General features: G+C 48.0%; 1 protein-coding gene across 2 annotated transcripts in view; it reads left to right on the top strand.

The window, feature by feature from the left end:
• The window catches only part of N4BP2 (NEDD4 binding protein 2), a 2,396,815-nt gene that overhangs the window by 1,728,723 nt on the left and 641,521 nt on the right, over positions 1–26,571 (top strand). For both annotated transcript variants that reach the window (XM_069631771.1, XM_069631772.1), the window contains one exon: positions 19,545–19,663. In XM_069631771.1, the coding sequence (XP_069487872.1) occupies positions 19,545–19,663 (119 nt within the window). The remainder of the gene's footprint in view (positions 1–19,544; positions 19,664–26,571) is intronic.

Here is a 26,571-nt window from a genome sequence, read left to right as displayed (position 1 = left end):
GTCTCGCTATGAGGTGGAGTTGCTTAGATCTCATCAGAGCATCGGATGCCTCTCTCGACCTACTGATTGACAATCCACTGGCAGTGAAATGTAAAATGTGGCAGAAAGACTGGATTGACACTGTCATAGAGTGTAAAAAGTTTAAGATGTTCTCTTATTTGACCAATGAGACTCGGAGCCTGATTCTGAGCTCTGTGTAAAATAAGTAAAGTGCCATTCCTTGATCGCAAGACACTTTACTTGTTTCCTCCATGTTCTGTGCCTATATTTACAAAGGCACAGACTATGGAGCAAAAATGAAAAGTGTCTTTTTTACTCATGGAATGACACTTTTCTCATTTTACACAGAGCTCAGAATCAGGCCCTAAATCTGTTAATATGTTACCCAAAAAATTGCCTCACGCATGGTGGAGATGGCGGTTTTTAAGATTTTGAATGAATCTGTATCCGACAAGGGAAGTTCTTGTTGTGTGTGCTAAAAACACTTTACTCCCGACTGTGACGATTCACTAGATTTGTCACTTCTCCCCGAGAAAGAGCTCTTTCTCATGAGGCCAGGGAGGTGAGGCCGCTACCCGATAGTCCCCCTGGGGTTGGTATAATGCGGGAGGATCTCTTTGGGAGGGACTCCCCCTCTGGGAATAAGGATGACTTTACACACCCCCACATACTCCAAGTCTCCTTTCTCTGCTAACCTCTTTGTAGACAGTAGACCTGTGCTGTTATAAGTCAGAGCACCTCAAGGTTCTTGAAAGATGAAGAAAACAGGAACCTAGGTAATCCAAGTACTGGGACGAATTGGCCCCGCGGAGCAATGAAGATGAAACCTGTGAAAGAGACACAGCACTTATACAATGGGACCAGACAATGCTGGCAACATTGTATACAAACTGACAATGGACTAAACGCTTCGTCTCAGGCAGCTGTGGGAGCCGGCAGGTGTGCTGCGCACCAAATGCGGGAGATACAAACCTGCATTGCTGATCCGGAGAAAGAGAGCTCCAAGGACACTGGAAGTCTGGTGATCGGAAGGTCTGCAGGAGCAGAGGTGTGCACAGCAGTGTCGAGAGGAGGAAGGAGCGCAGACAGCAGCCGGGAACACTGTCACACAGCCGCAGGGGAAACAAGATGCCGGAGAAGCTGAACTGAACGCCCACCATTCCAGCAACCCGTGGTGATGTGCCGAAAACCCCAACACGGTAAAGGGTGGCAGAGGGGACCAGGAGGGGCTGCGGGGCAGTTTACAAAGAGGGCGCGTGCAGTTCTCTCTAGGCCCCTTTGCAATCATAAAGCTTGGTTGACACATTCCCTTTTACCAGAGACCTTTTCTTAGTTCAAGGGCATTTTAATTGTGGTAATTGTTTTTTTTGCTTTGGGTGAATATTATCAGTATGTGCGTTCTAACGGTGGTTTCGGTTGTTCGGATTCCTCTGTGTTATTATTTTTCTTAGTAATTGACTTTAATTGTGGGCCAGTTGCTGTGGGGGAAGAGCAAATGTTGATAAAATCAATACTGGCCAGCCATCAAAATCTTTGCTTTTGCAGGTGAGGTTGGAGCAACAACAATCCTAACTTAGAGGATATTCTGGTATATAAATATTAAAACTACCATGAAGTAGGTATTTTTATTTTTATTTATGCCCTGTTTTATCTTTACAAACTCTGCACATTCCAGCCAAGCAGTGTGTTGTAATCATGGGCCATTTTAAAGTGACAGTATTGCAATCCAAAATAATCAAGTGTTTCTTGCTTAAGATGTAAAGTTACACTTTGTACAGCCCATTATATTATGGTTATTTTGTTATAAATCTAATGCTATAGGACATTTTCTGTCGTAACAGTTGGCAATAAAAAAGAATCAGTAATGTAGAAGTTCAAACTCTGCCTCCATTGTAGCTCCTTTCTTCACGTTGTGTGTTCAAACCTCTACACTGCCAATGCTCTGGTCACACAGGATGTTCAAGCATATATAAACTGAAGGTCAGCATGGTATGCAATCTGGATTGACTCAGTGGAAAGGTACAGTTAGTTTGCTTTTATGCCTAACTGCAATGTGGGTAAAAGAAAATAATTTGTACAAGGCTACTTGCCCATACACAACATATCGCAACATGGCACAGGGTGCATCGCATATCAGTTGATATTTGAAATCTTAATAACCAGTACTGTATGCTACATTTAACAATATCAAACAGATGGAGACTTTAAAAAGGATAGAAATTTAGAATAAGTGGTTGTGGCATTTGGGAGTGATAATGCCTATGTAGCAAGGTATTTTGTTTTACTGGGTTCAAGTGGGTTCTGAAGATCAGAGCTGCTGTGGAGAAGAAGCACCTCCCCTTTTTAATCTGCACAGATGTGACATTTGTTTCCGTAATGGGGGAACTGTCCCTATTCCTATTACTTCAAATGTTTTATCTCGCCCCCTTTCCCTTTTTTCACTCTATTTTATATTATTGCCAAAATACCTGTCACTTTAAATCCATTGCTTGAGTGCTGATAAATGTCTCGGCACTTAAATGACATATCACAGAGTGCAACTTGATGGGATTGCACTGCACACTGGTTAAGAGGCATTGAGCTCACCATCTCAAATCCATCAAGCCATGTGAAACTGGTGTGGTGTTTACAATATGGTGCTATGTATCAGAGACATAACGGGAGTCGACCTACCATGGTCCCCAAAAGTCATTCTGCTGGGGGCAGTAGCAGAAGGGAAATATGCAGCCTCAGGGAACAGAGCGGCCCTCATACCCCATCTACTGACTGCAGCTAGAATGACAGTGGCCCAACGGTGGAAGATAGTGGACGGTCCTACAGCGCCATGGTGGTGGGTGAAAGTGTGGGGAGTTATGGCAATGGAGAACATCTGCACCACAAAATCAGGGACATATCTGAAATTCTTGGCCATATGGGAACCCCTTCAGGATTACGTGGGAGAGAGGGAGACTCAATACTTTAAACCCCGGATCCTCAGAAATATCCACATCAAATAAAGACAGCAGAGACTATGGCTGAGGGGTTGGCTCATGGAACTGTTCTGGTTACAAGCCAAGTTTTTTGTTTGGTACAATAATGGGTGGGGGGGGCGGGTAAGGTGGGAGGGGATAGAAAAGTAAGAAGACAATACTGGATTTGACGCTAAGGTTCAAGCGTAATGAATATGGGGTTCATGAAGGTAACAATGTTCATAATGCATATTGTAATTAATGACCAATTATTGTCTTAGTAAAAATAAAAATAAAGTTGGTTAAAAAACAATATGGTGCTATGTTGACATTTTGTTTTTATGTTTGATGGAGGGGTGCTGTGACGTAAGCGATGTAACTATCCATCGGACCATGGTGATGCGAAATACATCAACTCTATGCAATAGTAAAGGGAGCAGCCTGCCAAATGGTGTGATAGACTGCAGCACACTACAGAGCTGTGTGCCTCATCTTGTTTGTCCCGTCGCAGTGCACCAGGGCAATGAGGTCCTGTATGCAGCCCCTGTGCTTACCAATAACAATCAAGTCCGAGCCAACAGACTTGTTAGTGGAGTTGCGCTGGAACTGCCTTTAAACACTACTTCTACAGTGCCTGGCAAGTTCTCCCTCTGACAAACATCACGTTTGAGGTGGACTTCATACAGTAATTGAAAACAAATAAAATCAATGTTTGGTACATATAGGTGAGCACACAGCTACTAAGTCTGAATATGTTTTTCCATTTTTATTGGATTATTAAAAATACCTACTGAAGAAGCTGCTTAGTGTGGAGAATCCTGGGGATCCCCCAATGAAACCCTGTGTAAAATCTGCTCACATGTCGCCAGGAGAGGGCAGACGCTTCCCGATTCCAATCCTGTTGGTGGTGTACTGCTGGAGGATCAGCTGGGTGGAGACGGGGCCCATGGTAGAGGGGAACGTTTGCAGGATGAGACACAGTATCTTTCCCTAGAGGGGGGCACTTGTGTTACTGGGTTAAAGGAGGAATTGGCATATTGTGAATGCAAAGGATCTCAACCTCCTACTAAAGAAGGGGAGATAAACCCCCAAGGTACAACACAACAAAGTGGTATTGTAAGGAAACCAGTCTTTTGCCTCCCTAAAAATATATGCCAGCCCGAGACCAAAGGTATATTAAAAGAGATGATGAAACTGTAGCCATTCTTATTCCAACTATCTCTAAGAAGCCTAAATCTTACTGTTCCTCTTCTAAAAATGTTAAGAGAAGTGAAACTGTTGCAAAAACCATCAAAGCAGTAGAAAGATCTAAGTTTATGGAAAAAAAGGACTACATGTCCCAGAATGCATCAGGGACAGTGACGAAGAAGAGGGCTAAAGAGGCATGCAGAGTTGGAGAACAGGCAGGCAAGCATACAATTCGAGGGGGATTGGGTCCTCCGACGTATTCCATATCTATGACAGGTAATGTCCACAGCTGTGCTGCTTCGGAAAATCTTTGGCATCTGCGTCCTGCGTCGATGCGCCGTCCCCTAGGACCTCCTCCGACGGCCGACGTCACCCGATGTGATAAGTAGGACGCACGACGCCCATAGCCTCAATTCCGTTTTTTCCGCGAACGTGTTCGCTTCGTGAATCTCGGTACGCCTCGACTCGTTGGAGTTACTGTTTTCTTTCTCGGTTCGTTGAACCTGTTCGGTTTGTTTGTGGCGATGTCTTTTTCATCTTTGACCCCGCGTCCGGGCTTCAAGAACTGCGGGGACTGTGGGTCCAAGATGTCGGTCACGGACTCGCACGACGCCTGCCTCTGGTGCCTCGGGGAGGCCCACGATACGGACGACTGTGTCGACTGCCAGTCGCTCACTGCGAAGGCCTTGCAAGAACACAAGAAGAAACTGTCGGTAGGTCGGGTGTCTAAGCCCCGGAAGTCGAGGTCTGCGGGGCTTTCGACCGATGACTCGAGGGGTGACTCTCCGCGTCGTCGTCGGAAGTCCGGTGGGTCTCCTTCCAGGAGTCGGTCTCGCCACTCCTCCGCCTCTTCTAGGCATTCAAGGAAGCGTCGGCATAGGTTGCCTTCCCCGTCCTCTTCCGAGGACTCCGCCCGTCGGCGGGTCGCTCATCCCTCCATGCAAGCGACACCGGAGGAATGGGCTTCCCTCGGGAAGCAGATGCTAGTGATTCTGGAATCGCAGGGCACCGGTCTGTCTGCGTCTCCGAGTGGGGTCGGTCGGCACCGGTCGAGAGCCACCGCCCGTACGCCTTCGTGCTCGGGTGGTCGGCACGGCTCGCGGGGGCGGTCCCGCTCGGACAAGGGTAGCCGTTCTCGCCATGCCCGTTCCAGGTCCCGGTCCTCGACACGCTCGAGACCGCGTGATCCTGTGCCGTCTTCGAAGAAGACGTCGACGCCTGTGGCGCCGAGGTCGTCGACGATTACTCTCGAGGTTCCGTCTTCGAGGGGGTCGTCGGCGCCCAGGCTGTTGAGAGACACGCTCGGAGCTCCGGCTTCGAGGACTGTGTCGACGCCGCCGATGCTGGAGGCGTTGCAGCTGATGTTGACGCCGATTCGCTCGACGTCGACGCCTTTTCTGTCGACGCCGGCGCTGACTCGCTCGGCGCCCTCGACGCCTTTTCTGTCGACACCGGCGCCCTCGACGCCTTTTGGGGCGGTGGTGTCGGAGGGGCCCCATGACACGGGGTTTGCCCCTAGAAAGGCCATGGCTAAGGTCCGGCACTGCTTTGGTCCGCAGAGGTCTTCCTCTCCCCGCCTGGAGTACATTTCAGAGGGTGATGAAGGCTCTGATGGCGGTATGGTTCCGGTTACGGTTCCGGATGAACTTATCTCGGGCCATAGTCAGTTTGATGACCTGAGGCAGTCACTGCATGATGCCAGTGGATTGGACACCTCTCCGGAGGTGGAGTTTTGTCGGCCGAGCCTGGCACTCATGCCGATTCGTCATATCGGCGCCTTATGTCTCGGGTTACCGAGTACTTGGGTTGGTCGGCTCTCCCAGGGGAGTTCATTCAGGATGATCGCATGGACATCCTTGATCTCGGTCCACCCACTGACCCGGTTTTGCCTTTTCATATGGCTTTGCAGAGAAGGGTGGCGGTGGCTTGGACTGCTCCGGAGAGTCTCCCGGCAGTGGGCAAGTCTTTGTCGTGAAAATACCGTCCAGCCAGAAGCGACCCCTGCTACTTGTCTAGGCACCCCACCCCGGAGAGTTTGGTAGTGCAGGCGGCTACGGCCCCGGCAAAGCAGGCGTTGTATCCTACCATCCCTCCAGATAGGGACGACAAACGTTTTGACGGCTGGGCGAAGAAAGTGTTTTCTTCTGGGGGTATGGCGCTTCAGGCGGCCAACTCCATATGTGCCTTGTCTCGTTTCACGCACACTCTGTGGAACTGTGTTGCATTAGCGGCTGATCATATTCCCGAAGGGGACGAACGGGATGGTTTCCTTGCTATGGTTCAGGATAGCAAGGATGCCATGTGTGAGGCTGTTCAGTCGGGTTTGGACTTGGCGGATTGTGTCAGCCGGTCCATGGCGGCGAGCACCGTAATGCGCAGTCTTGCGTGGTTGAGGAAGTCTGGGTTCGCTCCTGATGTGCAGTCCCGGCTCCTCAACATGCCCTTTGACGGTGAACACCTTTTTGGCAGCAAGGCTGACGAGAGCCTTGAGAGGTTGCAGACCTCCAAAGCTTCAGCGAAGTCGTTGGGCGCTGCAGTTCGACAACCTCTGCCTTTTCGTCCTAGGGGACAGCAATGGAGGGGAGGTTCCTTTCGCTATTACTCATCCTTCAGTAAAGCAAGAGGAGCTAGCAGTCAAAGAGGCCATCGTAAGAGTGCCAGAGGTGGAAACAAAGGTACTCGAGGTGCCAAGGCCGCTCGGGCAGTTGCCGCTACCACTCAGTCATGAGGCCAGGTCCCATGGTTCGCCGGTTGGGGGAAGGCTGGCGCAGCATCTTGTAGAGTGGCAAGCCATTACTTCAGATGTGTGGGTTCTGGAGATCATAACCCACGGCTACTGTCTTCCTTTTCTGCAGAGGCCTCACGACAATCCACCAGGGAACCTCTCTTTGAAGAGTCCGGATCCGCTCCTTGCGCAGGAAATTCAAGCCCTGCTGGAGAAAGGCGCCATAGAACTGGTGCCTGTAGCGGAGAAGAACAAGGGATGGTATTCCCCTTATTTTTTGATTTCAAAGAAAGATCGGGGATTGAGACCCATCATGGACTTGCGCGGTTTGAACAAACTCCTCAGGAAGGACAAGTTCAAGATGTTGACTCTTTCTCATGTCCTCCAGGCCCTTCAACTTCAGGACTGGTTGGTGTCTCTCGACCTCAAGGATGCTTACTTCCATGTGCCGATCCATCCCAAGCACAAGAAGTACCTGAGGTTCGCGGTTGGCGACTCGCACTTTCAGTTTCGGGTCCTGCCGTTCGGATTGACCTCAGCCCCAAGGGTTTTCACCAAGTAAAGGGAGGATTCACGTCTACCCCTACCTGGACGATTGGTTGATCAGGGGGAGCTCTCCCGAGCAAGTCCTGGATCATCTGTCCGTCACCTGCCACTCCCTTCACAGGCTGGGCTTCTCCCTCAATTTAAAGAAGTCCCATTTGACACCAACGCAGCGGCTCCAGTACATCGGAGCAGTGCTCGACACGTCCCTGGGGCAGTATTTTCTTCCTCAGGTGAAGGCTCTTCACATTCAGCAGATGGTGCACAAGTTCCAGTTTGCCCAGACTCTACCAGCATCCGAGTTCTTGAGACTGCTCGGCCTCATGACATCCTGCATTCTTCTGGTGCCAGAGGCTCGTCTGCGGATGAGATCTTTGCAGTGGGTGCTCAAGCGCCAGTGGTCTCAGTCCTCCGGCAGGCTGTCGGACCCTGTTCAGGTGCCGCCCTCGGTAGCCCGGGACCTTCTGTGGTGGGCCGTCGAGGGCAATCTGATGAAGGGTGCCCCATTTTGGCTGCCCTGGCCGGAGGTGACGATCGTGACGGACGCATCCCTCACGGGATGGGGAGCTCATGCCAACGAGCTGAGAGTCAGCGGTCGTTGGTCTCTGTCGGAGTCCAGACTCCTTATCAATCTGTTGGAGCTGAGTGCCGTCAGGCTAGCCCTGAAGGCTTTTCTGCCGACTGTGCGCGGGAAGAGTGTCCTGATTCTGACGGACAACACGGTGGCCATGCACTACCTCAACAAAAAGGGGGGGCAGGGTCACTTCCTCTGTGCAGGGAGGCGATGCAGCTCGAGTTCTGGGCCATCCAGCAGGAAGTTTCGATCTCGGCAGTTCATCTGGCCGGAGGCGACAACGAGACGGCGGACGCTCTGAGCAGGCAGAGCACGATCTCTCACGAGTGGGAGCTGGCTCAGGAGATTCTCCTGGAGATCTTCGCCCTTTGGGGGACCCCTCAGGTGGATCTCTTCGCCTCCAGTGTCAACTGGAAGTGCGAAAGGTTTTGCTCGCGGGAATTTCCTCCAAAAGGAGCCTTAGGAGACACGTTCGTGGTGGAGTGGTCATTCCCACTGCTGTACGCGTTTCCTCCAGTCTCCGTCATCCCGCAAGTGTTGCGGAGGTTACGGAGGTTCGGTTCCCGGATGATCCTCATTGCTATGGCATGGGCCCGGAGGACGTGGTACCCGGACCTTCTAGACTTGTCCATCTGCCCTCCACGTCGTCTTCCCTACCGAGACGATCTGCTCTCACGGGAGGGGGGTCAGGTTCTCCATCCAGAGGTCAGATCCCTCAATCTTCACGCTTGGCTTCTGAAAGGTTGAGGTATAAGGATTGGGACCTCCCTGAAGACGTGATGGAGGTGTTGCTCTCGGCCAGGCGGCCGGCAACTAAGTCTCTGTACCGTTGCCGTTGGAGAAAGTTCTGCGACTGGTGCAGAGTTCAGAATGTGAATCCTTTTGAATGCGACATTCCCATGGTTTTGTCTTTTTTGCTTTCTTTGGCCCACAGGGGCTTGCAAGTGGGGACCATTAAAGGTTACCTGGCGGCGCTGTCCATATTTAAGCGCTCGTCTGAAGAGTGTTCCTATTTTAAGATTCCTTTAATTTCGCAGTTTTTGAAAGGGCTCACTAATGTGTTCCCTCCGTCACCTTTTTTGGTGCCAGGTTGGGATTTGAACCTTGTTCTTAAGTTTCTTATGGGTGCTCCGTTTGAGCCTTTACATTCTTTCCCTTTGAGGCTGTTAACTCTGAAAACTGTGTTTTTAGTTGCGGTTACTTCCGCTTGCAGAGTGAGTGAGTTACAGGCACTTTCAGTTAAGCCACCCTTCACTGTATTTCACAAGGACAGGGTTGTCCTTAGAGTTCGTCCTCCTTTTCTTCCGAAGGTGGTTTCGGAATTTCATTTGAGCCAGAAGGTTGTTCTTCCGGCGTTCTATCCTCCTCCACATCCTGGTAAGGAAGAGGAGAGGCTCCATAGGCTTGATCCTAGGAGAGCGTTGAGCTTTTATATCTCGCGCGTGTCCCGGGTCAGAGTGGATGATCAACTTTTCATTGGTTACGCTGGAAAGCGTTTGGGACAAGCTGTGACGAAACAGACTTTGTCTCGTTGGATTATTTTAGCTATCTCCGAGTGTTACCGCTTGGCGGGTAAGGACCCTCCGGCTGGCTTGAGGCCCATTCTACCAGAGGAGTGGCTGCGTCTACTGCCCTGCAGAGGGGAGTTCCTATTCGTCACATCTGTGATGCAGCCACCTGGGCTTCAGTACATACTTTTGTACGTCACTATTCCCACTATTTCCATCAGGGGGCAAGATCTGGCCTTTGGCAAGGCAGTTCTCTATTCCGCACTTTGATTGGGCATGCTAAATTTGTATTCTAAATTCTTTCCCACCTCCTTGCTTGGTACTGCTTTGGGAGTCTGTCATAGATATGGAATATGTCGGAGGACCCAATCCCCTCGAAGAACAAGTTACTTTCTTACCTGGTAACATTCTTTCGATGGGATGGTCCGACGACGTATTCCATATCGCTCCCTCCCTGCCTTCCCCGCTGCAGAATTTCTTTTGCGATTGCAGCTTGCGTTCCGCAAGGCCTCGTGTGTCTGACTGGCAGAAAACTTGTGGCACACGTTCTGGGAAAAAACTATAACTGAGGCTATGGGCGTCGTGCGTCCTACTTATCACATCGGGTGACGTCGGCCGTCGGAGGAGGTCCTCGGGGACGGCGCATCAACGTCATCGACGCAGGACGCAGACACCAAAGATTTTCCGAAGCAGCACAGCTGTGGACATTACCTGTCATAGATATGGAATACGTCGTCGGACCATCCCATCGAAAGAACGTTACCAGGTAAGAAAGTAACTTGTTCCTCTATGGCAAGGTCAGGCAATTAAGACTGAGGGTCTGCACCCAAAGCCAATTAATACACCTGAGGGGAATAAAACGCTTCTGCAGGAGGGCGTCATAGAGGGAAGCTGAAACAAGAGTTGGAAGGTCGGCAGCAGCAGTAGGTGAAGCAATAGAATTGGAGGCGGGCAGTTCACAAGGAAGTGCAACCACAGAAAGGAGACTGGAGCAGAGAACAAGCAGATTTCACCTGCCGGCTCTGAGTTGGTCCTGTGCTCACAAACCCTGTCTGGCTGTGGCTGCATTGGAAGAGACTGGAGAAAGCAGGCAGTCTTTCCAGGTGCACCTGATTTTTGTAAATGTAGAGCTGAAGTCCTGTCTTTTACCAGCGGCCTGTGTGCAGAAGCAAGCCGAGGGAAGGAGGAGAGAGGGAGACCCTTTCTTGATGAGGCCCAATCCGAAACACTTGTGCTGAGGAAGGGTGTGGATCCTGTTAGTGCCTGTAGTAGCAGTATCAGAGGAAAAGAAGTTGGGACATTGAGGCAAACCGCAGCCAGATTAATATTGGAGTCGGTGAATGAAAGATCGAACGCCAAAGCAGCAGAAATTCCTTGCCGGTAACTGTAACCAGCTGAACTTCATTTGCACTGAAGGTAAAGCGAGTGAAAGTCTTCATAGTTGTGGGAAGATCGTTCCAACAAAAGGGAAATGTGTCACGCGCTTATTGAGATGTAAACAAAGTGCTTGCGTGTGTGAAAAGTCTTTATTTACCATTCTTACCTTTAAATCCTTGACCGGCGAAGTCGCGTGTTTGCTAATAACACAGAGAGCGGCAGTGGTAAGCATTAGCAGACAAGGAAACATCACTTCAGAGAGGCAGCGTATGCAAGATTCTGTTCCCCGATTGTTGTTACAGGCAAAAGCTGCCTTTGTAAAAGGGGAAAGCAAGTAGCAAGTCGCATTTCACCATCAAGAAGTCATCACGCGTCCCTAAAATCAATTGTGAAGTGACTATTAACTCTTGTAACATCGTACTTTTAAATATTATAGAAGTTGATAAAGTTGTTAAATGTAGAAGCAGAACAAGCTTTGCCCAAGCCAATAGACAAAACCTTACCAAGAGGGAACCAGCTGAAACAAGAACTAAAGCTTGCTATCTTGATGTTTTTGAAGCTAGTACTAACCTAGGATCCTCTGATACAAGGGTGACCAAATCTTTTGAAACTGTGAGAGTGGCTTTACAACTGTGGGCTAAGTCATGGAGATGCAGAGAAGCATATGACTGTGGGGAAGGGAGGAAACAACTACATATCAGTTAAACGGACGTTGTGGCAGTCAGAAACTGAAGCAGATTTCGAGGTGCTGCAAGACTTAGAAGAAGGGCAAAGAGGCTTCCCTTTCTGGTAGAAGTAGAAAGAAGAGTGCATTTCCAACCTGTAGAGGTCGAAGAGTCTTGCGTACGTTGCCTAATAACATTTCCTCTATATCAAATTACAGCAGCAGAAGTTGAATTGTGGTTGTCGAAATGTTTGTCAGAACTGTAATATGCTGAAGAAGTTAAAGTAGAAGTAGTCTGTGAGACGGAGAAGCCTACTCTCACAGTAATCCTAAGAGAAGGAAATTGTCATAGAGAGAGTAATTACTTTAGAAGAAGCATCCTGACAAATTACAGACAAGACACCGCAAGAAGTAAGTTATTAAGTGGAAGTGGCACTTGGTTTTGAACTTTATCCAGGATTACAATTGGTGCTGTTTTCTGTATGGAACTTTCAAAAGGGAGCTTTTCATCCAGGGAAGAAGAAACTGTTACATTTGGATTTTTGTTTAAGTGACTTTTTTATTTTCTTTGTAACTTTTCTAGAATTTATTGGAGACTTTGTTGTCATTGGGGGGAAAAGTGACTTTGGACATTTATGAGGGAGCAGAAGCTCCCCAGAACCAGCAGAAGTCAAGCAAGACCTTCATTCGAAGGGATTGTGTCCTCTGACGAATTTTTTATCTTAGATATCTCCTTCCAGCTCTGCTGGCCTCGGAAAGTTTTTCTCTAGAGGGCGCTGCGCGTCGACATCCGCCGACTCGATGTCCCTCGACAGCCGCCGTATCGATATCGACGTCATCCTGCCTATAAAGGCCGCGCGCAGCGTCCGTTGCTCAGTTCTGTTTTTCCGCGCTTACTCAGTGCCTCGGAATACCGTTGCTCAGTTTCGTAGACAATTTATCCTATTTACCTCGAGATATTCGATCCGTACTCGATGGCTTCCTCGTCGGAACCGACGACCCCTCGGTCCGGCTTCAAAAAATGCCGAGATTGTGGGAAAAAGATGTTGCTGACTGACCCTCAGAGTTTGTCTGTGGTGTTTGGGAGCTGAACACCATTGTTCGGAGTGCGAGGACTGTATGTCCATGACAGCTAAGGCCCTGAAGGAGCGTAGGGGGAAGCTGGAGAAAGGTAAGACTTCAAAAGCTTCTTCTTCCTCAACAAAGTCGAGACATTCGTCTCCTCGTCACCATTCGTGCTCCAGGTCTCGGAGTGGGTCCCATCACTCCTCGAGATCGAAGCACTCGAAGAGGAGATGTCGAAGATCCCCTTCTCCGTCCTCCTCTTCCTCTGTTTCTCCTAAGAGAATCCCTTGCCCCACGAAACATAGTTCCTGGGCTGAATGGGAGGAATTCTGCAAAAATATGATGAGCGTCTTCGAGAAAGCGGCCTCGACACCCTCGAAGACTGCTGAGAGAGATGCTCTGGTCGAAAGACCCGAAGGTCAAAAACGCCGCGAGTCGCAGTACCCGGCGAAGGAAGCTTCTCGAGCGCGTCATGAACCCTCGAGTAAAGCTATGACCTCGAAACCTTCTTCGAAGGTTCCGTCGACGCCGAGGTCAGTGTCTTCGACGCCGTTGTCGAAGGGACCTTCGACACACGGGTCTGTCGACTCGACGCCATCTTCGACACCGGCGTCGACGCCAAGGAAAGTCACGGTTACGACGCACCCAGTGACTATTCCCAGGTCCTCGATGACGATGGCGTTGAGATTGTCGACTTCCTCGAGCAGAATCCCAGTTCTTTCGAGGACCTCGAGGCCTCTGCCTTTGTTTTCGACGCCACGCCCGAAGCCTTCAACGTCGACGGCATCGACGTTTTCGAGGCCGATTATGACAAGTTTGGCACCCTCTGCCTTGGAGATGGGTTTTACACCCTTTGTGAGTTCAGAACAATTGAGAACTATGTCCTCAATTGTGGAAGAGGGAGAACTATCTGAACAGGAAGACACATTTGAGTTGCAGGGACCTGCAACCCCAGTTAGAGAGGAGTTATCCTCAGAAGAACGCAGGTTAAAGGATCTTCATGATTCTTTACATGAGGAAAGTGGGTTAGACACTTCCCCTGAGGTGGAGTTTGCTAGGCCAGATCCCGGGGAGCATGCTGAAACCCCCTATAGAGCCTTCATGGCCAGGATCACAGAATTTATGGGGTGGTCAACACCTTCACAGGCTTTCCAACAAGATGACCTCACAGATATTCTTGACAAAGGTCCACAGGAGGATCCTGTAGTGCCCTTTCATAAAGCTCTTTAGAGGACGATTATGACGAACTGGGAAACCCCAGATGTCGTCCTGGCAGTAAATAAAAAGCTGTCTACAAAATACAGGGTATCTTCTGCAGACCTGGAGTTTTTGTCAAAACACCCATCCCCAGAAAGTCTGGTGGTACAGGCAGCATCTTCTACTGACGTCAAGACTGCTTACCCTACCGTCCCACAGGACAGGGACGATAAGAAATATGATGCTATGGCAAAGAAAGTTTTTTCGGCATGTAGCATGGCGTTAAAATCTGTTAATGCTACTTGCACCCTTGCTAGATTCAGCCATACACTTTGGGAGTGTGCTTCTACAGCGGCTGACTGCATCCCGGAGGGAGAAGAAAGGGAGGCGTTCCTAAATATCATACAGGACGGTAAAGACGCTATGTGCGAATCCCTCCAGACGGGCATTGATTCGGCTGACAGTATCAGCAGAGCAATGGCGGCAAGTACAACAACCAGGAGATTTGCTTGGTTGAGAAAGTCTGGTTTTACCCCAGATGTGCAAGCCAGGCTCTTGAACATGCCATTCGATGGCTCTTCTTTGTTTGGGAAAAAGGCGGATGACAGTTTAGAAAAACTGCAGACATCAAAAGCAGCAGCAAAATCCCTAGGCGCTGCAATCCGTCAGACACCTTTTCGTCCCACAGGAACCTCTGCGAGAGGCAAGTCCTTTCGCTTCTACTCCGCATTCGAAAGAGGTAGAGGACGACCGGCCCAAAGGGGACAAAGAAGAACTACCCGAGGTGGACGGGATAGATATTCAAAAGCCGCAGCAACAGCAGGTGCCTCTTTACCATCGGCATCTGCATCAGCCGCCCCAAAACCACTCTGAGGACTTCCCTCACAGGACACCTATAGGAGGCAGGTTAACTCAACATCTGGCGGAATGGCAGGCTATCACGTCAGATGCTTGGGCATTGGAAACAGTTGCCCAAGGTTACTGCCTGCCTCTCCTACGCATACCTCAGAGTCATCCACTGGGGATCAGCTCTCAGAAAGCTCCAGATCCGCTCCTCTTGCAGGAAATTTTAGACCTGCTAGAGAAAGGTGCCATAGAACTGGTACCTGTAGCGGAGAGGAACAAGGGCTGGTACTCGCCTTACTTTCCCTTCAGTTCCAGGACTGGTTGCTATCTCTGGACCTCCAGGACGCTTATTTCCATGTGCCTATCCATCTCAAACACAGGAAATACCTGAGGTTCGCAATTGGCAACTCTCATTATCAATTTCGGGTACTGCCATTTGGGCTGACCTCCGCCCCGAGGGTCTTCACCAAGTTAATGTCGGTAGTGGCGGCAAGTCTAAGGAGGGAAGGGATTCACGTCTACCCCTACCTGGACGATTGGTTGATCAGGGCTGTATCTTCGGAACAAGCTCAGATCCAGCTAAATCACGTTTGCCACTCCCTTGACAGACTGGGCTTCTCCCTCAATTTAAAGAAGTCACAAATGATACCATCACAGAGACTCCAGTTCATCGGAGCGATCCTGGACACTTCCCTGGGAAAAGCCTCGCCACCAGAGGTGAGGGCTCAAGAAATTCTACAGATGGTTACCAAGTTCCAAAATGCCCAACGTCTCCCAGCCTTTGACTTTTTGAGGTTGCTAGGCCTCATGGCATCCTGCAGTTCCCTAGTGCCAGAGGCTCGCCTGAGAATGAGATCTCTCCAGTGGGCACAATTCTCAGGAAGTATGACAGATCTTCTTCAGGTTCCCGACAGGGTGGCTCGAGACCTTCAGTGGTGGGCCTGTCAGGAGAACATTCTGAAAGGAGAGCAGTTTTGGCAACCTTGGCTGGAGATAACAGTAGTCACGGATGCCTCACTCACGGGGTGGGGAGCCCACGACAACGACTTGACCATCAGCGGTCGTTGGTCTCCATCGGAGTCCAGACTACACATCAACCTGTTAGAGCTGAGGGCCATCAGACTTGCGCTGAAGGCTTTTCTGCCATCTGTACAAGGAAAGAATGTCCTGATAATGACGGACAACACAGTGGCCATGCATTACCTCAACAAAAAAGGAGGCGTAAGATCACTACCTCTGTGCAGAGAGGCGATGCAGCTCTGGTTTTGGGCAATCCAAGAAGGAATCTCTCTATCGGCAGTTCACCTAGCCGGAGAGAAGAACTTGACAGCGGACGCTCTGAGCAGGCAGAGCACGGTCTCCCACGAGTGGGAACTAGCTCAGGAAGTCCTTCAAGAGATCTTTGCCCTTTGGGGAACCCCTCAGGTGGATCTGTTCGCCACCGGTGTCAACAGGAAGTGCGACCTGTTCTGCTCAAGGGAATTTCCCCCGAGAGGAGCTCGGGGAGACGCGTTAATAGTGGACTGGGAGTTTCCACTTCTGTACGCGTTCCCACCGGTCCCTGTCATTCCTCAAATGATCAGGAGGTTGAGAAGATTCCGGAAAACCATAATCCTAATTGCCCCGGATTGGGCCAGGAGAACGTGGTACCCGGACCTTCTAGACTTGTCCATCTGCCCTCCAATTCGACTTCCACTCAGAGAGAACCTACTCTCACAGAAGGGAGGTCAGGTTCTCCATCCAGACATCAAAACCCTCAACCTTCACGCTTGGCTTCTGAAAGGCTGAGGTACAAGGATTGGGACCTCCCTGATGATGTTATGGAGGTGTTGCTTTCGGCAAGGAGGCCAGCAACAAAGTCTTTATACCGCTGCCGTTGGAACAGATTTTGCAGCTGGTGTAGAGAAAAGAATATCGACCCTTTTTCATGTGGTACACCAATGGTTTTGTCCTTCCTACTCTATTTGGCGAATTCAGGCCTTCAAGTTGGCACCATTAAGGGCTATCTCGCAGCGCTATCCATCTTTAAGCGCACTGCGGAAGAACCATCCTATTTCAAGTTACCCTTGGTAATACAGTTTCTAAAGGGATTAACCAACGTTTATCCCCCAAGACCATTCCAGGTTACCCTATGGGATTTAAACTTAGTCTTAACTTTCCTGATGGGCACACCTTTCGAACCACTCCATTCTTGTTAGTTAGGATTCCTTACCCTTAAAACTGTTTAAGGGTAAGGAATCATCTGCTAGAAGGGTGAGCGAGTTACAAGCTCTTTCTTGTAAACCCCCTCATACAATCTTTCACAAAGACAAAGTTGTCCTGCAAGTGAAGCCTAATTTCCTCCCAAAGGTGGTTTCTGAATTTCATATCACTCAGAAGATTACCCTGCCATCTTTTTATCCTCCTCCTCCTCATCCGGGGAAAGAGGAAGAGCGGTTACACAGGCTGGACCCTAGAAGGGCTTTAAGTTTTTACATCAGTAGACTGGCCAGGATAAGACAAGCAGACCAGCTGTTTGTAGGCTACACAGGTCACAAGCTGGGGTTACCGATAACTAAGCAGACCATTTCCAGATGGATCATTCTAGCCATTTTGGAATGTTATAAACTGGCAGGAAAAGAGCCCCCTCAAAACGTTAGGGCTCATTCGACCAGAGGTATTGCAGCTTCATCGGCCCTCAAAAGAGGAGTGCCGGTTAAAGACATTTGTGCGGCCGCCACATGGTCGTCCGTCCATACCTTTACACGATTTTACAACTTGGATTCCTCCTCCAGTCAAGAGACTAGGTTTGGAAGGGCAGTATTGCACTCTATTCATCAATAGAAGGCAGCATGAAGTCAGTACTCCCACCTCCAATAATAGAATACTGCTATGGAAGCCTATCTAAGATAAGGAATACGTCGGAGGTCACAATCCCGTCGAAGAACAAGTTACTTCTTACCTTGTAACGTTCTTTCGATGGGATGTTCCTCCGACGTATTCCTTATCGACCCTCCCATCCATCCCCGCAGTTCTACTTCCCTTGTTCTTACAGCTTACGCTCCTTCAGGGTGATTAGTCTAGTCCAGACAGAGATACTGTGGGCTACAAAACGGAACTGAGCAACAGACGCTGCGCGCGGCCTTTATAGGCAGGATGACGTCGATGTCGATACGGCGGCTGTCGAGGGACATCGACTCGGCGGACGTCGACGCGCAGCGCCCTCTAGAGAAAAAATTTCCGAGGCCAGCAGAGCTGGAAGGAGATATCTAAGATAAGGAATACGTCGGAGGAACATCCCATCGAAAGAACGTTACAAGGTAAGAAGTAACTTGTTCTTCTTTGGAAATCTTTTATTTTTGTTATTGTTACTTAATTTTGAGTGTTTTGATTGTTTAGTGTGAGGGTTCGTTTTTTGTATGCTAGGAGGTTTTCCCTTAGATCTTAGAATAGGCATGGAATCCCCTGGTAGAGTAGGTTTAGTAAGGATTTTTATATTGTTTCTTTTGCAAATAAAATGTCAAACTTTGAAGAACCTAACTTCAGTTGTGAGTCTCACATTACTGACCCCTCACACTAGTCAGCACTGAAACACGTGTTGAGCAATATATTAAGGTGGTTAAAGTGAATTAGGTTGTTCCGTAACACTTCATGAACCTTCAAAATACAAAGTAAAATTGATGAATTTAAGAACCTTTCTCCTAGCATTCATGCGTATAATTTTTGAACAATAGAACTATCACCACATCACACAAAAAAATGTTTTATGGCTGTAAATGTTCTTTGTTTTTCCCTCTCTAAATTATGTATGTTTTTCACCAAGATGCTTCTGAAAGCAAAACAATCAAACAAGTAGTCACTCTGTGTTAACAGCACTTGCTTTACTGTCATTATACTATATACGTTTGTCGTATTTTTTAATGGCAGTTGGCAAAGCAGAATACAGACGTCCACAGACCAGCATGACACAGAACAACCCAATTCTTTGAACGAGTTACAACAACCACCTCATCCCTGGTTTACATAGCTTTTATACCGTCACATAACATGATCTTTTATGGGAGGGATGTACCATGCAACTTTTGATCGTTACAGAATACAAATTATCAGGAAATCGACACCCGTTCTACATGGTTCTCATAATCCAGTTTACAAACATTAACTACATTCACATGCCTGGGTGAGAGCACTTTGCAATATGGAGCAGACATATTCAGATACATTTTCTAGCAAGTCAGCACATTCTAGTATAACTACGGTTCTCACAGGGCTCAGGCACTGCCTGGTCTGCCTAATGTTGCCAATTTCACTTGCTGAAGTCTACATTTCGCTTGTTGAGCCAAAGAAGAGATACATAAGAAGTGGACAATCCATGAAGCAGGCTGCTTCTCGCAGCATACCTGGTGTACATTTGGTTAGGACATGTGGACAACGACACATAGTTAGGCTGGCTTGAGGCAGTGCATCATAATTCAATATGGAACATGCAAGCAAATCTACGCTTTGCATGTAAGGCATATAAGGCGGTAAATAGCTAGCAGCATATGTATATTTTCCACCACACTTTAATATTCAATATACAAGCAAGTTAGAAAATATTGTATAGCCTTTGCTACCTTATGTTGCAAGTATTTACCTTTCACCTATGTGTACTATTTCTATGACATTTACATCATGACTGCTTTAGGAAGGTTTGATAGCTCAAATGAGGTACGTTTAGCAATGTACCCCGCCATGTAAAGGGGTGGGGATGGTTGAATAGTTGATCAATTTCATTTATAAAAATGACTCGAGCAGTAGTTACATTTCTTGGAGTATTAACTATTATGTTAAAGATGGTGGTTTCTATATTGGAGGTGATCAAAAGCAATTGTTCTTACTTTTCATGTTTTTGTATTGATTTGCATTTTGTTTTGTTTCAATAATGTAGAAGCAAGTTTCCCCTCATCACAGAAAAGATGGCGCTGCCATTGTGAAGGAGAAGCAGCTCCAACAAATGTTTCCACACATTGATCAAAAGCTGCTTTTGGAAATGTTTCAAGACAATAAGTAAGTAACCTCTTGTGTTTATCTCATACTTTTTGAATATTAAGATGTATTTGTTACTAGGACTGCATTTTCTGTATGTACCCCCACCACTTCTTGCTTTGATTACTAAATGCAAATGACATGCCTTATGGATAACTGTCTAGCTGAAGTCTGGTTCTCCTTCCTGACTCTTACTCTGCCCCATGATCCTTCAATTAAGCATGTGTCACTCCATCTCATCTGCCAACTGGGCATGACGATGTGACTCACCGGTGACTCTGACATTGATGTTGTATTCTCCTGGTCTCCTACACGTAATAACCTTTTGCTCTCTGTCGCCCTGGAGCTGCATAATCCTCCTAATGTACTAACCTCATCTCCTCTCTGTTCCCTAGCCGAAGGTCTTCCTATTGCCTCCAGGACATGCTCCTCACTGCTCCGTATCCTCTTCTCGCTTAGCCAACAATTTTGTCTGGTACACCTCTTATAAAATCTTCATAATTGGTGATGTTCTGATAGCTCCCCTCCCCAGCTTCTTGTCACCATCACCTCCTTTCTCCAATCCGTTCATTATTCTCTCCAATCACCCCTACCAAGCTGCCCTCATCCTCCTAGCTGCCGAACTGTTTTTTGCCCCAATGGACCCCTCTATCGCATAGATAATCAGGATCAAGTGCTCCTTACTCCCACATCTCTTTAACCTCACTCTTGCCTCCATGTTCTTTCCAAGTTTTAAAATAGCTACTATCCTACCCATCATAGAACTAACCTCTAGTGACCTCCGTAAACCTACTATCGCCCTTTTACTCTCCCAAAGTGCAAAATAATCCTAGATCATGTTTCTTTTAACCATATTATTAGTTACCTAAAGAATATTAGACTTCATGTACTCCTCCACTCTAGGGTTTGCTGAATTCACTCCACGCAAATGACACTCGCTCACATTACTAACTTCCTTGCGGTGGCCTACCACACTCCTCTATTCTCATCACCCTTGATTTTTTTGCTGCTTTTGACGCTGTCACTCACCCGCCTCTCCTACTTACCCTCAAACATTGGCATTGGTACCTATACTCTGCCATCAACTGGATCATCAACTTAGCAGACCTGTCCTCCTCCATACCAAGGAACATTGGCACCGCCACCGTCATCCATTCTCAGTGGTATCCAGTGATAATGTCGTCTCGGAAAAGGTTTCCAGGAGGCAACATTTCGCCAAATTTGCACTCCCATGAAAATCAAGCATTTTCCCCAAATATTTTAGGACTGGGGTTAGAATAGAAAATTGTACCTGTCTTGGAATATGTGGGGGAAGGCTTTTTAGGGGTGCATGGAAAAAAGTTGCCTACCTGGCGACTTTTTCCCAGGGGACATGATCACATGGAACCCTCCCAGTGGTGTCTTTGCCCACTTATTTTCATGCCCTATACCTCCTATCTTTGTAAACTGATCTCTTGCTTATCGCACTTATTCACCACAACATCTAAATCATTTCCCCCTTCACTCCTGAACTACTCTGCGGATATACCTGTCAACTGTGGTTTGAAGCTCTCTAGGTTCATGATGTACATAGGTGCTTATTGCTTACCTTGTCCTATTATTATGGGTATTTATTGAGCGCAGGCCTAACTGTACATCAGAGGGCTATAGGATTGCATGTTAGGTGGTGAAGTTATAAAAGACCTGTATTACTTCACAGTTAAACAACAGGAGCACTAATTAGGGGCCAGGTGGGGGCATCTGGGGTCAGCTGGGGGTGGGGTTAAGGGTATTAAAGTGCATGAAAATGGCGATCCTTGAAGAGGAGGGTCTTGAGCTCCTTTCTGAATTGCATGCGGAAGGGTGCAAGCCTAATGTTGATGTGGAAGAGTTTGCACAGCCTGTGGGCATGGATGGATCAAGAAAGCTTGTTTTTTCAACTCTGTGGTGCTTCCCCCTCCTCACTGCATAGCAGACACTGGGGTTAGAAGCAGATATGACAGAGGAAGTTGAAGCGGTGCTCTTGCAGTTACCCCCACACCCTATTGTTCACTCTGTCCATTGAGCCACTCGTGGTCAAACTTTGGACAGCTCCGGAGTGGGGGAGATTTCAGTGGCCAGGGGCATAGAGTGGACCGGGTCTCGCTCTATGGGGACGACCTCCTGATTTATATGTGCATCCCTGTGGCCTCCTAGCCTGCGACTGGAATTGTAACAGAGTACCAAGGATTTAGTGGCCTTAAAGTAAGGGAGGAACAGAGGTTGCAGATCCTGGCTGATTCGGTATGGGAGGGACAGCTCATCTCATTTGGGTCGTTGCAGGACGAGTTTGGGTTGGCGGGAAGTGAACAGTACAGAGACATGCATTTGGCTCACACCATAGGATTTCAGTTCCTTGCCTTGGAGGAGGTTCCGAAATGCTCACCCCCTAGAAGCTAATCTATGCCCTGACAGCATTGTCACTAAAGTCACCTCGACGCTGTATCATCTATTGATGGTGTTTGGGGCCCAGGAGCTGACCTAGCTTAAGGCCAGGTGGGAGAGGGATGTTGGATAATTGGACCCTGAGGAATAGGTGGAGGCACTTATATTCCCACGGGTGGTCAGATTTGCTGCCAGACTCTGCCTTATCCAATACAAAATATTGCACGGTTTGTATTATTTGCGGACGGTGCTGGCTCAATTGGGCGTGGTGGATAGGGATGCCTGCCTGAGATGTGGGAGGAAGGGGGGCCCTTTTTTCCATCTAATATGGGAATGTGAACAAATTCGAATCTTCTTGGGGAAGCGTATTCATAGCTTATCCTCGCTCCTGGTGTCTCCGGTTCCGTGTGACCCGAAGCTTGTGTTACTTGGGTGTAAGAATAATGCCACCACGCTTTCTGCACCAGTTAACTTCTATAGGTTTATTAGAGTATGGTCATGGGAAGTGTCCAGTTGCGACACGTGTTTTGGTCGGTGGCCTTCCTCAAAGCTGGACCATTAATGAACATTCAATGTCATTCAATCAAGGTTTAATGGTTATTTCTCGTTGTGTTTATCTTAGTCAATATACTGGTGTGCAATCACCATACCTGGTACATGGAGTTCTGTTCTCCTCGATGACGTTCGGCAAAGGCGCACCGAGGAGAACACTGGACACTACCCATGACCATACTCTTAATAAACCTAAAAAAGTTAACTGGCGCAGAAAGCGTGGTGGCGTTGTTCTCAATGAGAGTATAGTGGGTTAACACTTATGCCTGCACGCGCTGTGTTAAGTTGAACCAACTCGGACTTATAATCTCAACTAATTATACGGACTGTGTCGCGCTAAGTTCCTCTCTAACCTCCCCACAAGAGTTTTCGCTTGTATTACTTGGGATTTGGGGCAACGTGGGGTTCACCAAGTATGGAAAGGTGTTTTGGGCGCTAACACTGGGGCTGACGAAGAGGCTAATTGCTGCAATGTGGGGATCAGTGGATCGTCCACGACTCAGTCGCTGATCCGCTAAATATATGTGTGCCATAGGAGCAGCGAGCATACAACGCTAGGGGATGTCCCCAGAAATTTCTGAAGGTGTGGGGTTGGTGGGAGTGGGGGGGTTGAAAGATGTGGTTATCCTTTGTAGTTACCCTTTATTTTGTATGATTATTTTGTATGATGATCTTATCACATATGGTCTCTTCCCAGCCGCAGCACTTTGAATTTATGGACATACCTTTGATGATGTTTAACCAGGCATTGGCATTTGTTTGTGTTATGCATTTGTTTTCAAAATGAAAAAAAAGTATATAAAAAAAAGAAAGCCTGTGTTTTATATTTGTTGCATTTGTGCAGCTCTAATCTGATCAGGTCCTTGCTTCTTGTGAAGCGCCCTGGGATGTGTATTTGATTTTAGGAGAAAAAATGTGTTTTCTCTCCTTTTCTGTGTACTACACATGAGGTATTGGCATATATCGATCTTGTTACGCAGTAGCTAGAGAGGGTCAGCAGTTTAGAATTAACATTACGGACTGATGAAGTAGACCAAGTTTGGTCTCCGGCCACCCTCATGTTCTTATAATACCTCTGTGACTGATCTATAACAAACAAGATTTGTTCTTTTGGTTTTGTATATATGTATTAATTTGCATTACCAATTTGTTAACATCAGTACACAAAAAAGTATGTGTTTTATCTGCAAATAATATTTTCATACACATAATATGTTTAGAGATTTGTTTCTAATATGTGTATCATTATAGGACTTTAAGGCCTAAATAAATCTTTTTTTTATTGAGTGTGCCATCTTTTGGATTCAGTCTAAATTTATTTAGATAAGCCGAGGACTCATCGGGGCTAGGCTATATTGAATTACAAAATTGGAGTGGTTCATCCAGGGCACTCCCCTTTGTGTATCTCTTGTAGAGCGCTGGCTGTCAGAAATTGTCACCTTATCTGCTAGATACAAGGAAGCATGCAAGGCAGACAGCTTTTTTAAATGATGCAGCTGAGTGTCTCTTTATTCTTTTACTTCTTAAATCATAATAGTCCCTGACTCTCGCAATTCAGCTATGATTACTCCGCCCCTGCACTATAGATTTTCATCCCGGTTTGGGTTTGTGTCTCTCTCCCCGCCTTGGAGTATTGCTCCCCTCACACCACTGTGGGGTATTGTTGCTCACACCGTGCCATGGGGTTTGGCTTCTCGCACTCTGCTTTGCGCTTCTGTTGCTTCCACCCCACCCTGGGGGGGTCTTGATACTCTCAACCCATCTTGGGTTATTGTATTCTTGTCTCTCACCCAGCCTTGGGGTATCTTGTTTTGTACCTCGCCTTGGGGTCTCTTGTCTTACACCCCGCCTTACACGGCGCATTGGTGTATGTCTAGACCTCTCCGCCCTCCTCCTGTCTCTCTTGGACCACTGCATACCTGGTTTGTCATAGCAACATCCCTTGGAAGTGGTGGTCTCCTCGGCTGGTACGGAACGTTGGTTTGGCTTCTCTCTCGGTTTTTTGCATCGGTTCGTCATCTTCCGACTGATGCTGCAGGGTTCGTTGGCAACCCTGCACTGTGGCACTGGTCAACCATTTTTGGGGTGGTCTGGATTATTCTCCTTCAGTCAAGCCTCCTCAGCTCCAGACAGTCTCAGAGAGAGCAGCGTTCCGTGGCCTTCTCAGCTCCTCCGTCTAACAAGCCTTCTGCGTCAGGCTGCTTCCTATCCCCGCCTTCCAGTAGGAGGTCTCATCTTGCGGCTGGCCCTACTGGGTTTCCTCCTATCTCGCTGACTCTGCAGGATTTTCACTTCTTCCCATCGGCTTTGTGGGATTTCTTCTCTCTCCCTTGGTGTCGCACGTACGGCCTTTTTAAGATTCAGGCTGAAATAAGATTGGCCACTCTGTTGATTCGGCGGTTCATGTGATGATGGTATTCTCAAAAGGTCAGAAAGCACACCAGTCATTTCTAAAGGGCCATGCACACAATTATTCTGGTCAATCCCCAACAACCACATGGGACTCTTCACCTTGCTGGGGATTCCTTGTCCACTAAGGGAGGAAGTTACCCCCCAGTGGGATCCTGCTTGCCCTTTTCCCTAAGGGGCATTAAGCTTAGCAGACTCACCTGCCTAATTCTAAAGTGGATGGCTCCCTCTTGGGTAGAAGAGACACATTCCCTGGATTTTGCACACATCCTACTGGAACTCCCCGCACCCTGATTTTGTTTTCCAAAAACATTCTATTCAATTGGACACTAATAACCATTGAAAAAAAGTACAATCACCCAATGATATCAGCTCATCAAACTTTGAACTTGGTACATTACAATTCCCCCAAAGAACACTCCAAAAAAAAAGCAATCCCTTGTTGACTGTTAGGGAGAATTATCTGTAAAGGCTAATTTCCCAAACCTAGTGAGTCCCCCAGCAGCTTTGCTGGATTTTTGGGGTTTATTTTTTTCTCCTGCTAAGAGTGAGACTCTTTTCCTCCCACTCTTAGACATGATTTGAGGTGTTCCTTTGACTTTGTATGTGTTCTATGGGCTATGGGGTCCTTTACCCCATAGGGTTTCATGTGTTTTTGATATGTGGGTTACACAGCAAACTCCGTGCAGTAACCCAGGGGTGTCACAGCGACCCCCAAACATAGACTCCATACCCTGGGACTGACTACTGTCTCCCAGGGCATGTAAAGTCACCATTGGCTCCCAAATTATGAACAGAAACCAGTACAAACCATCATATTGTGGACGTACTGGTTGGGGCAATTCGATTGCCCCGGGGTCTGTTGTTCGAGGGGGCACGTCTCTGTCCCCCCTGATCGAGTTTTGGCTGGTGGGAGTGGATACTAATTTTTATATTCGACCGCAAATATATCTCTATGTGATTTTCCCATTGTTCGAGGCTACCAACTTTAACTATTTAATTCCTATAGCCTCGAACATACCGCCGGTTTATTTATTTAATATTAATTCACCGGCTGGTATTTTTTGCCAGAACTCGATTCTAAAATGGCGTTTGTGTTCTCTTCTGTGACTCCCACCCAAGTCGAGCCCTTTGTTCCACTTTTTGGCGGGATTCTCCACAGAAGCCTCCAAAAGTGGTGCCACTCTGTCTGGGTACCACAGGGGGTGCGGGAGGGGGTTTAGGCACCCTGGACTGAGTTGCCTTGGCAACTCAAGTCGCACTTTTATGTGATTGGCCCAAGTGGTGAGCCAGTCGGCTCACCACTTAGCATGTTTGATTGACAGCTAGGCTGAATGAATGGGGGTTTGCTGCATAAAAGCAGGGCTTTTGGGACTGGAACTTCCCAAGTCGCCACAGGACCTGAAAATCCGAAGAGGGAGAAGCTGAGCCGACCTGCAACGACGACACCACCGGTGGAGCCCTGCTGAACCGTCTCACCACTTCCCGACGACAGAGGGGATCTTCTTTCCGGAGAGTCTCTTCCCCTTGAGCTGGTGGGGACAACCAGTTCGCTTTCCTTTTCG

The sequence above is a fragment of the Ambystoma mexicanum genome, chromosome 6q, assembly GCF_040938575.1.
Source record: "Ambystoma mexicanum isolate Mex_15411 chromosome 6q, UKY_AmexF1_1, whole genome shotgun sequence".
Lineage (NCBI taxonomy): Eukaryota > Metazoa > Chordata > Amphibia > Caudata > Ambystomatidae > Ambystoma > Ambystoma mexicanum.
This window is presented reverse-complemented; position numbering and strand designations above follow the sequence as displayed.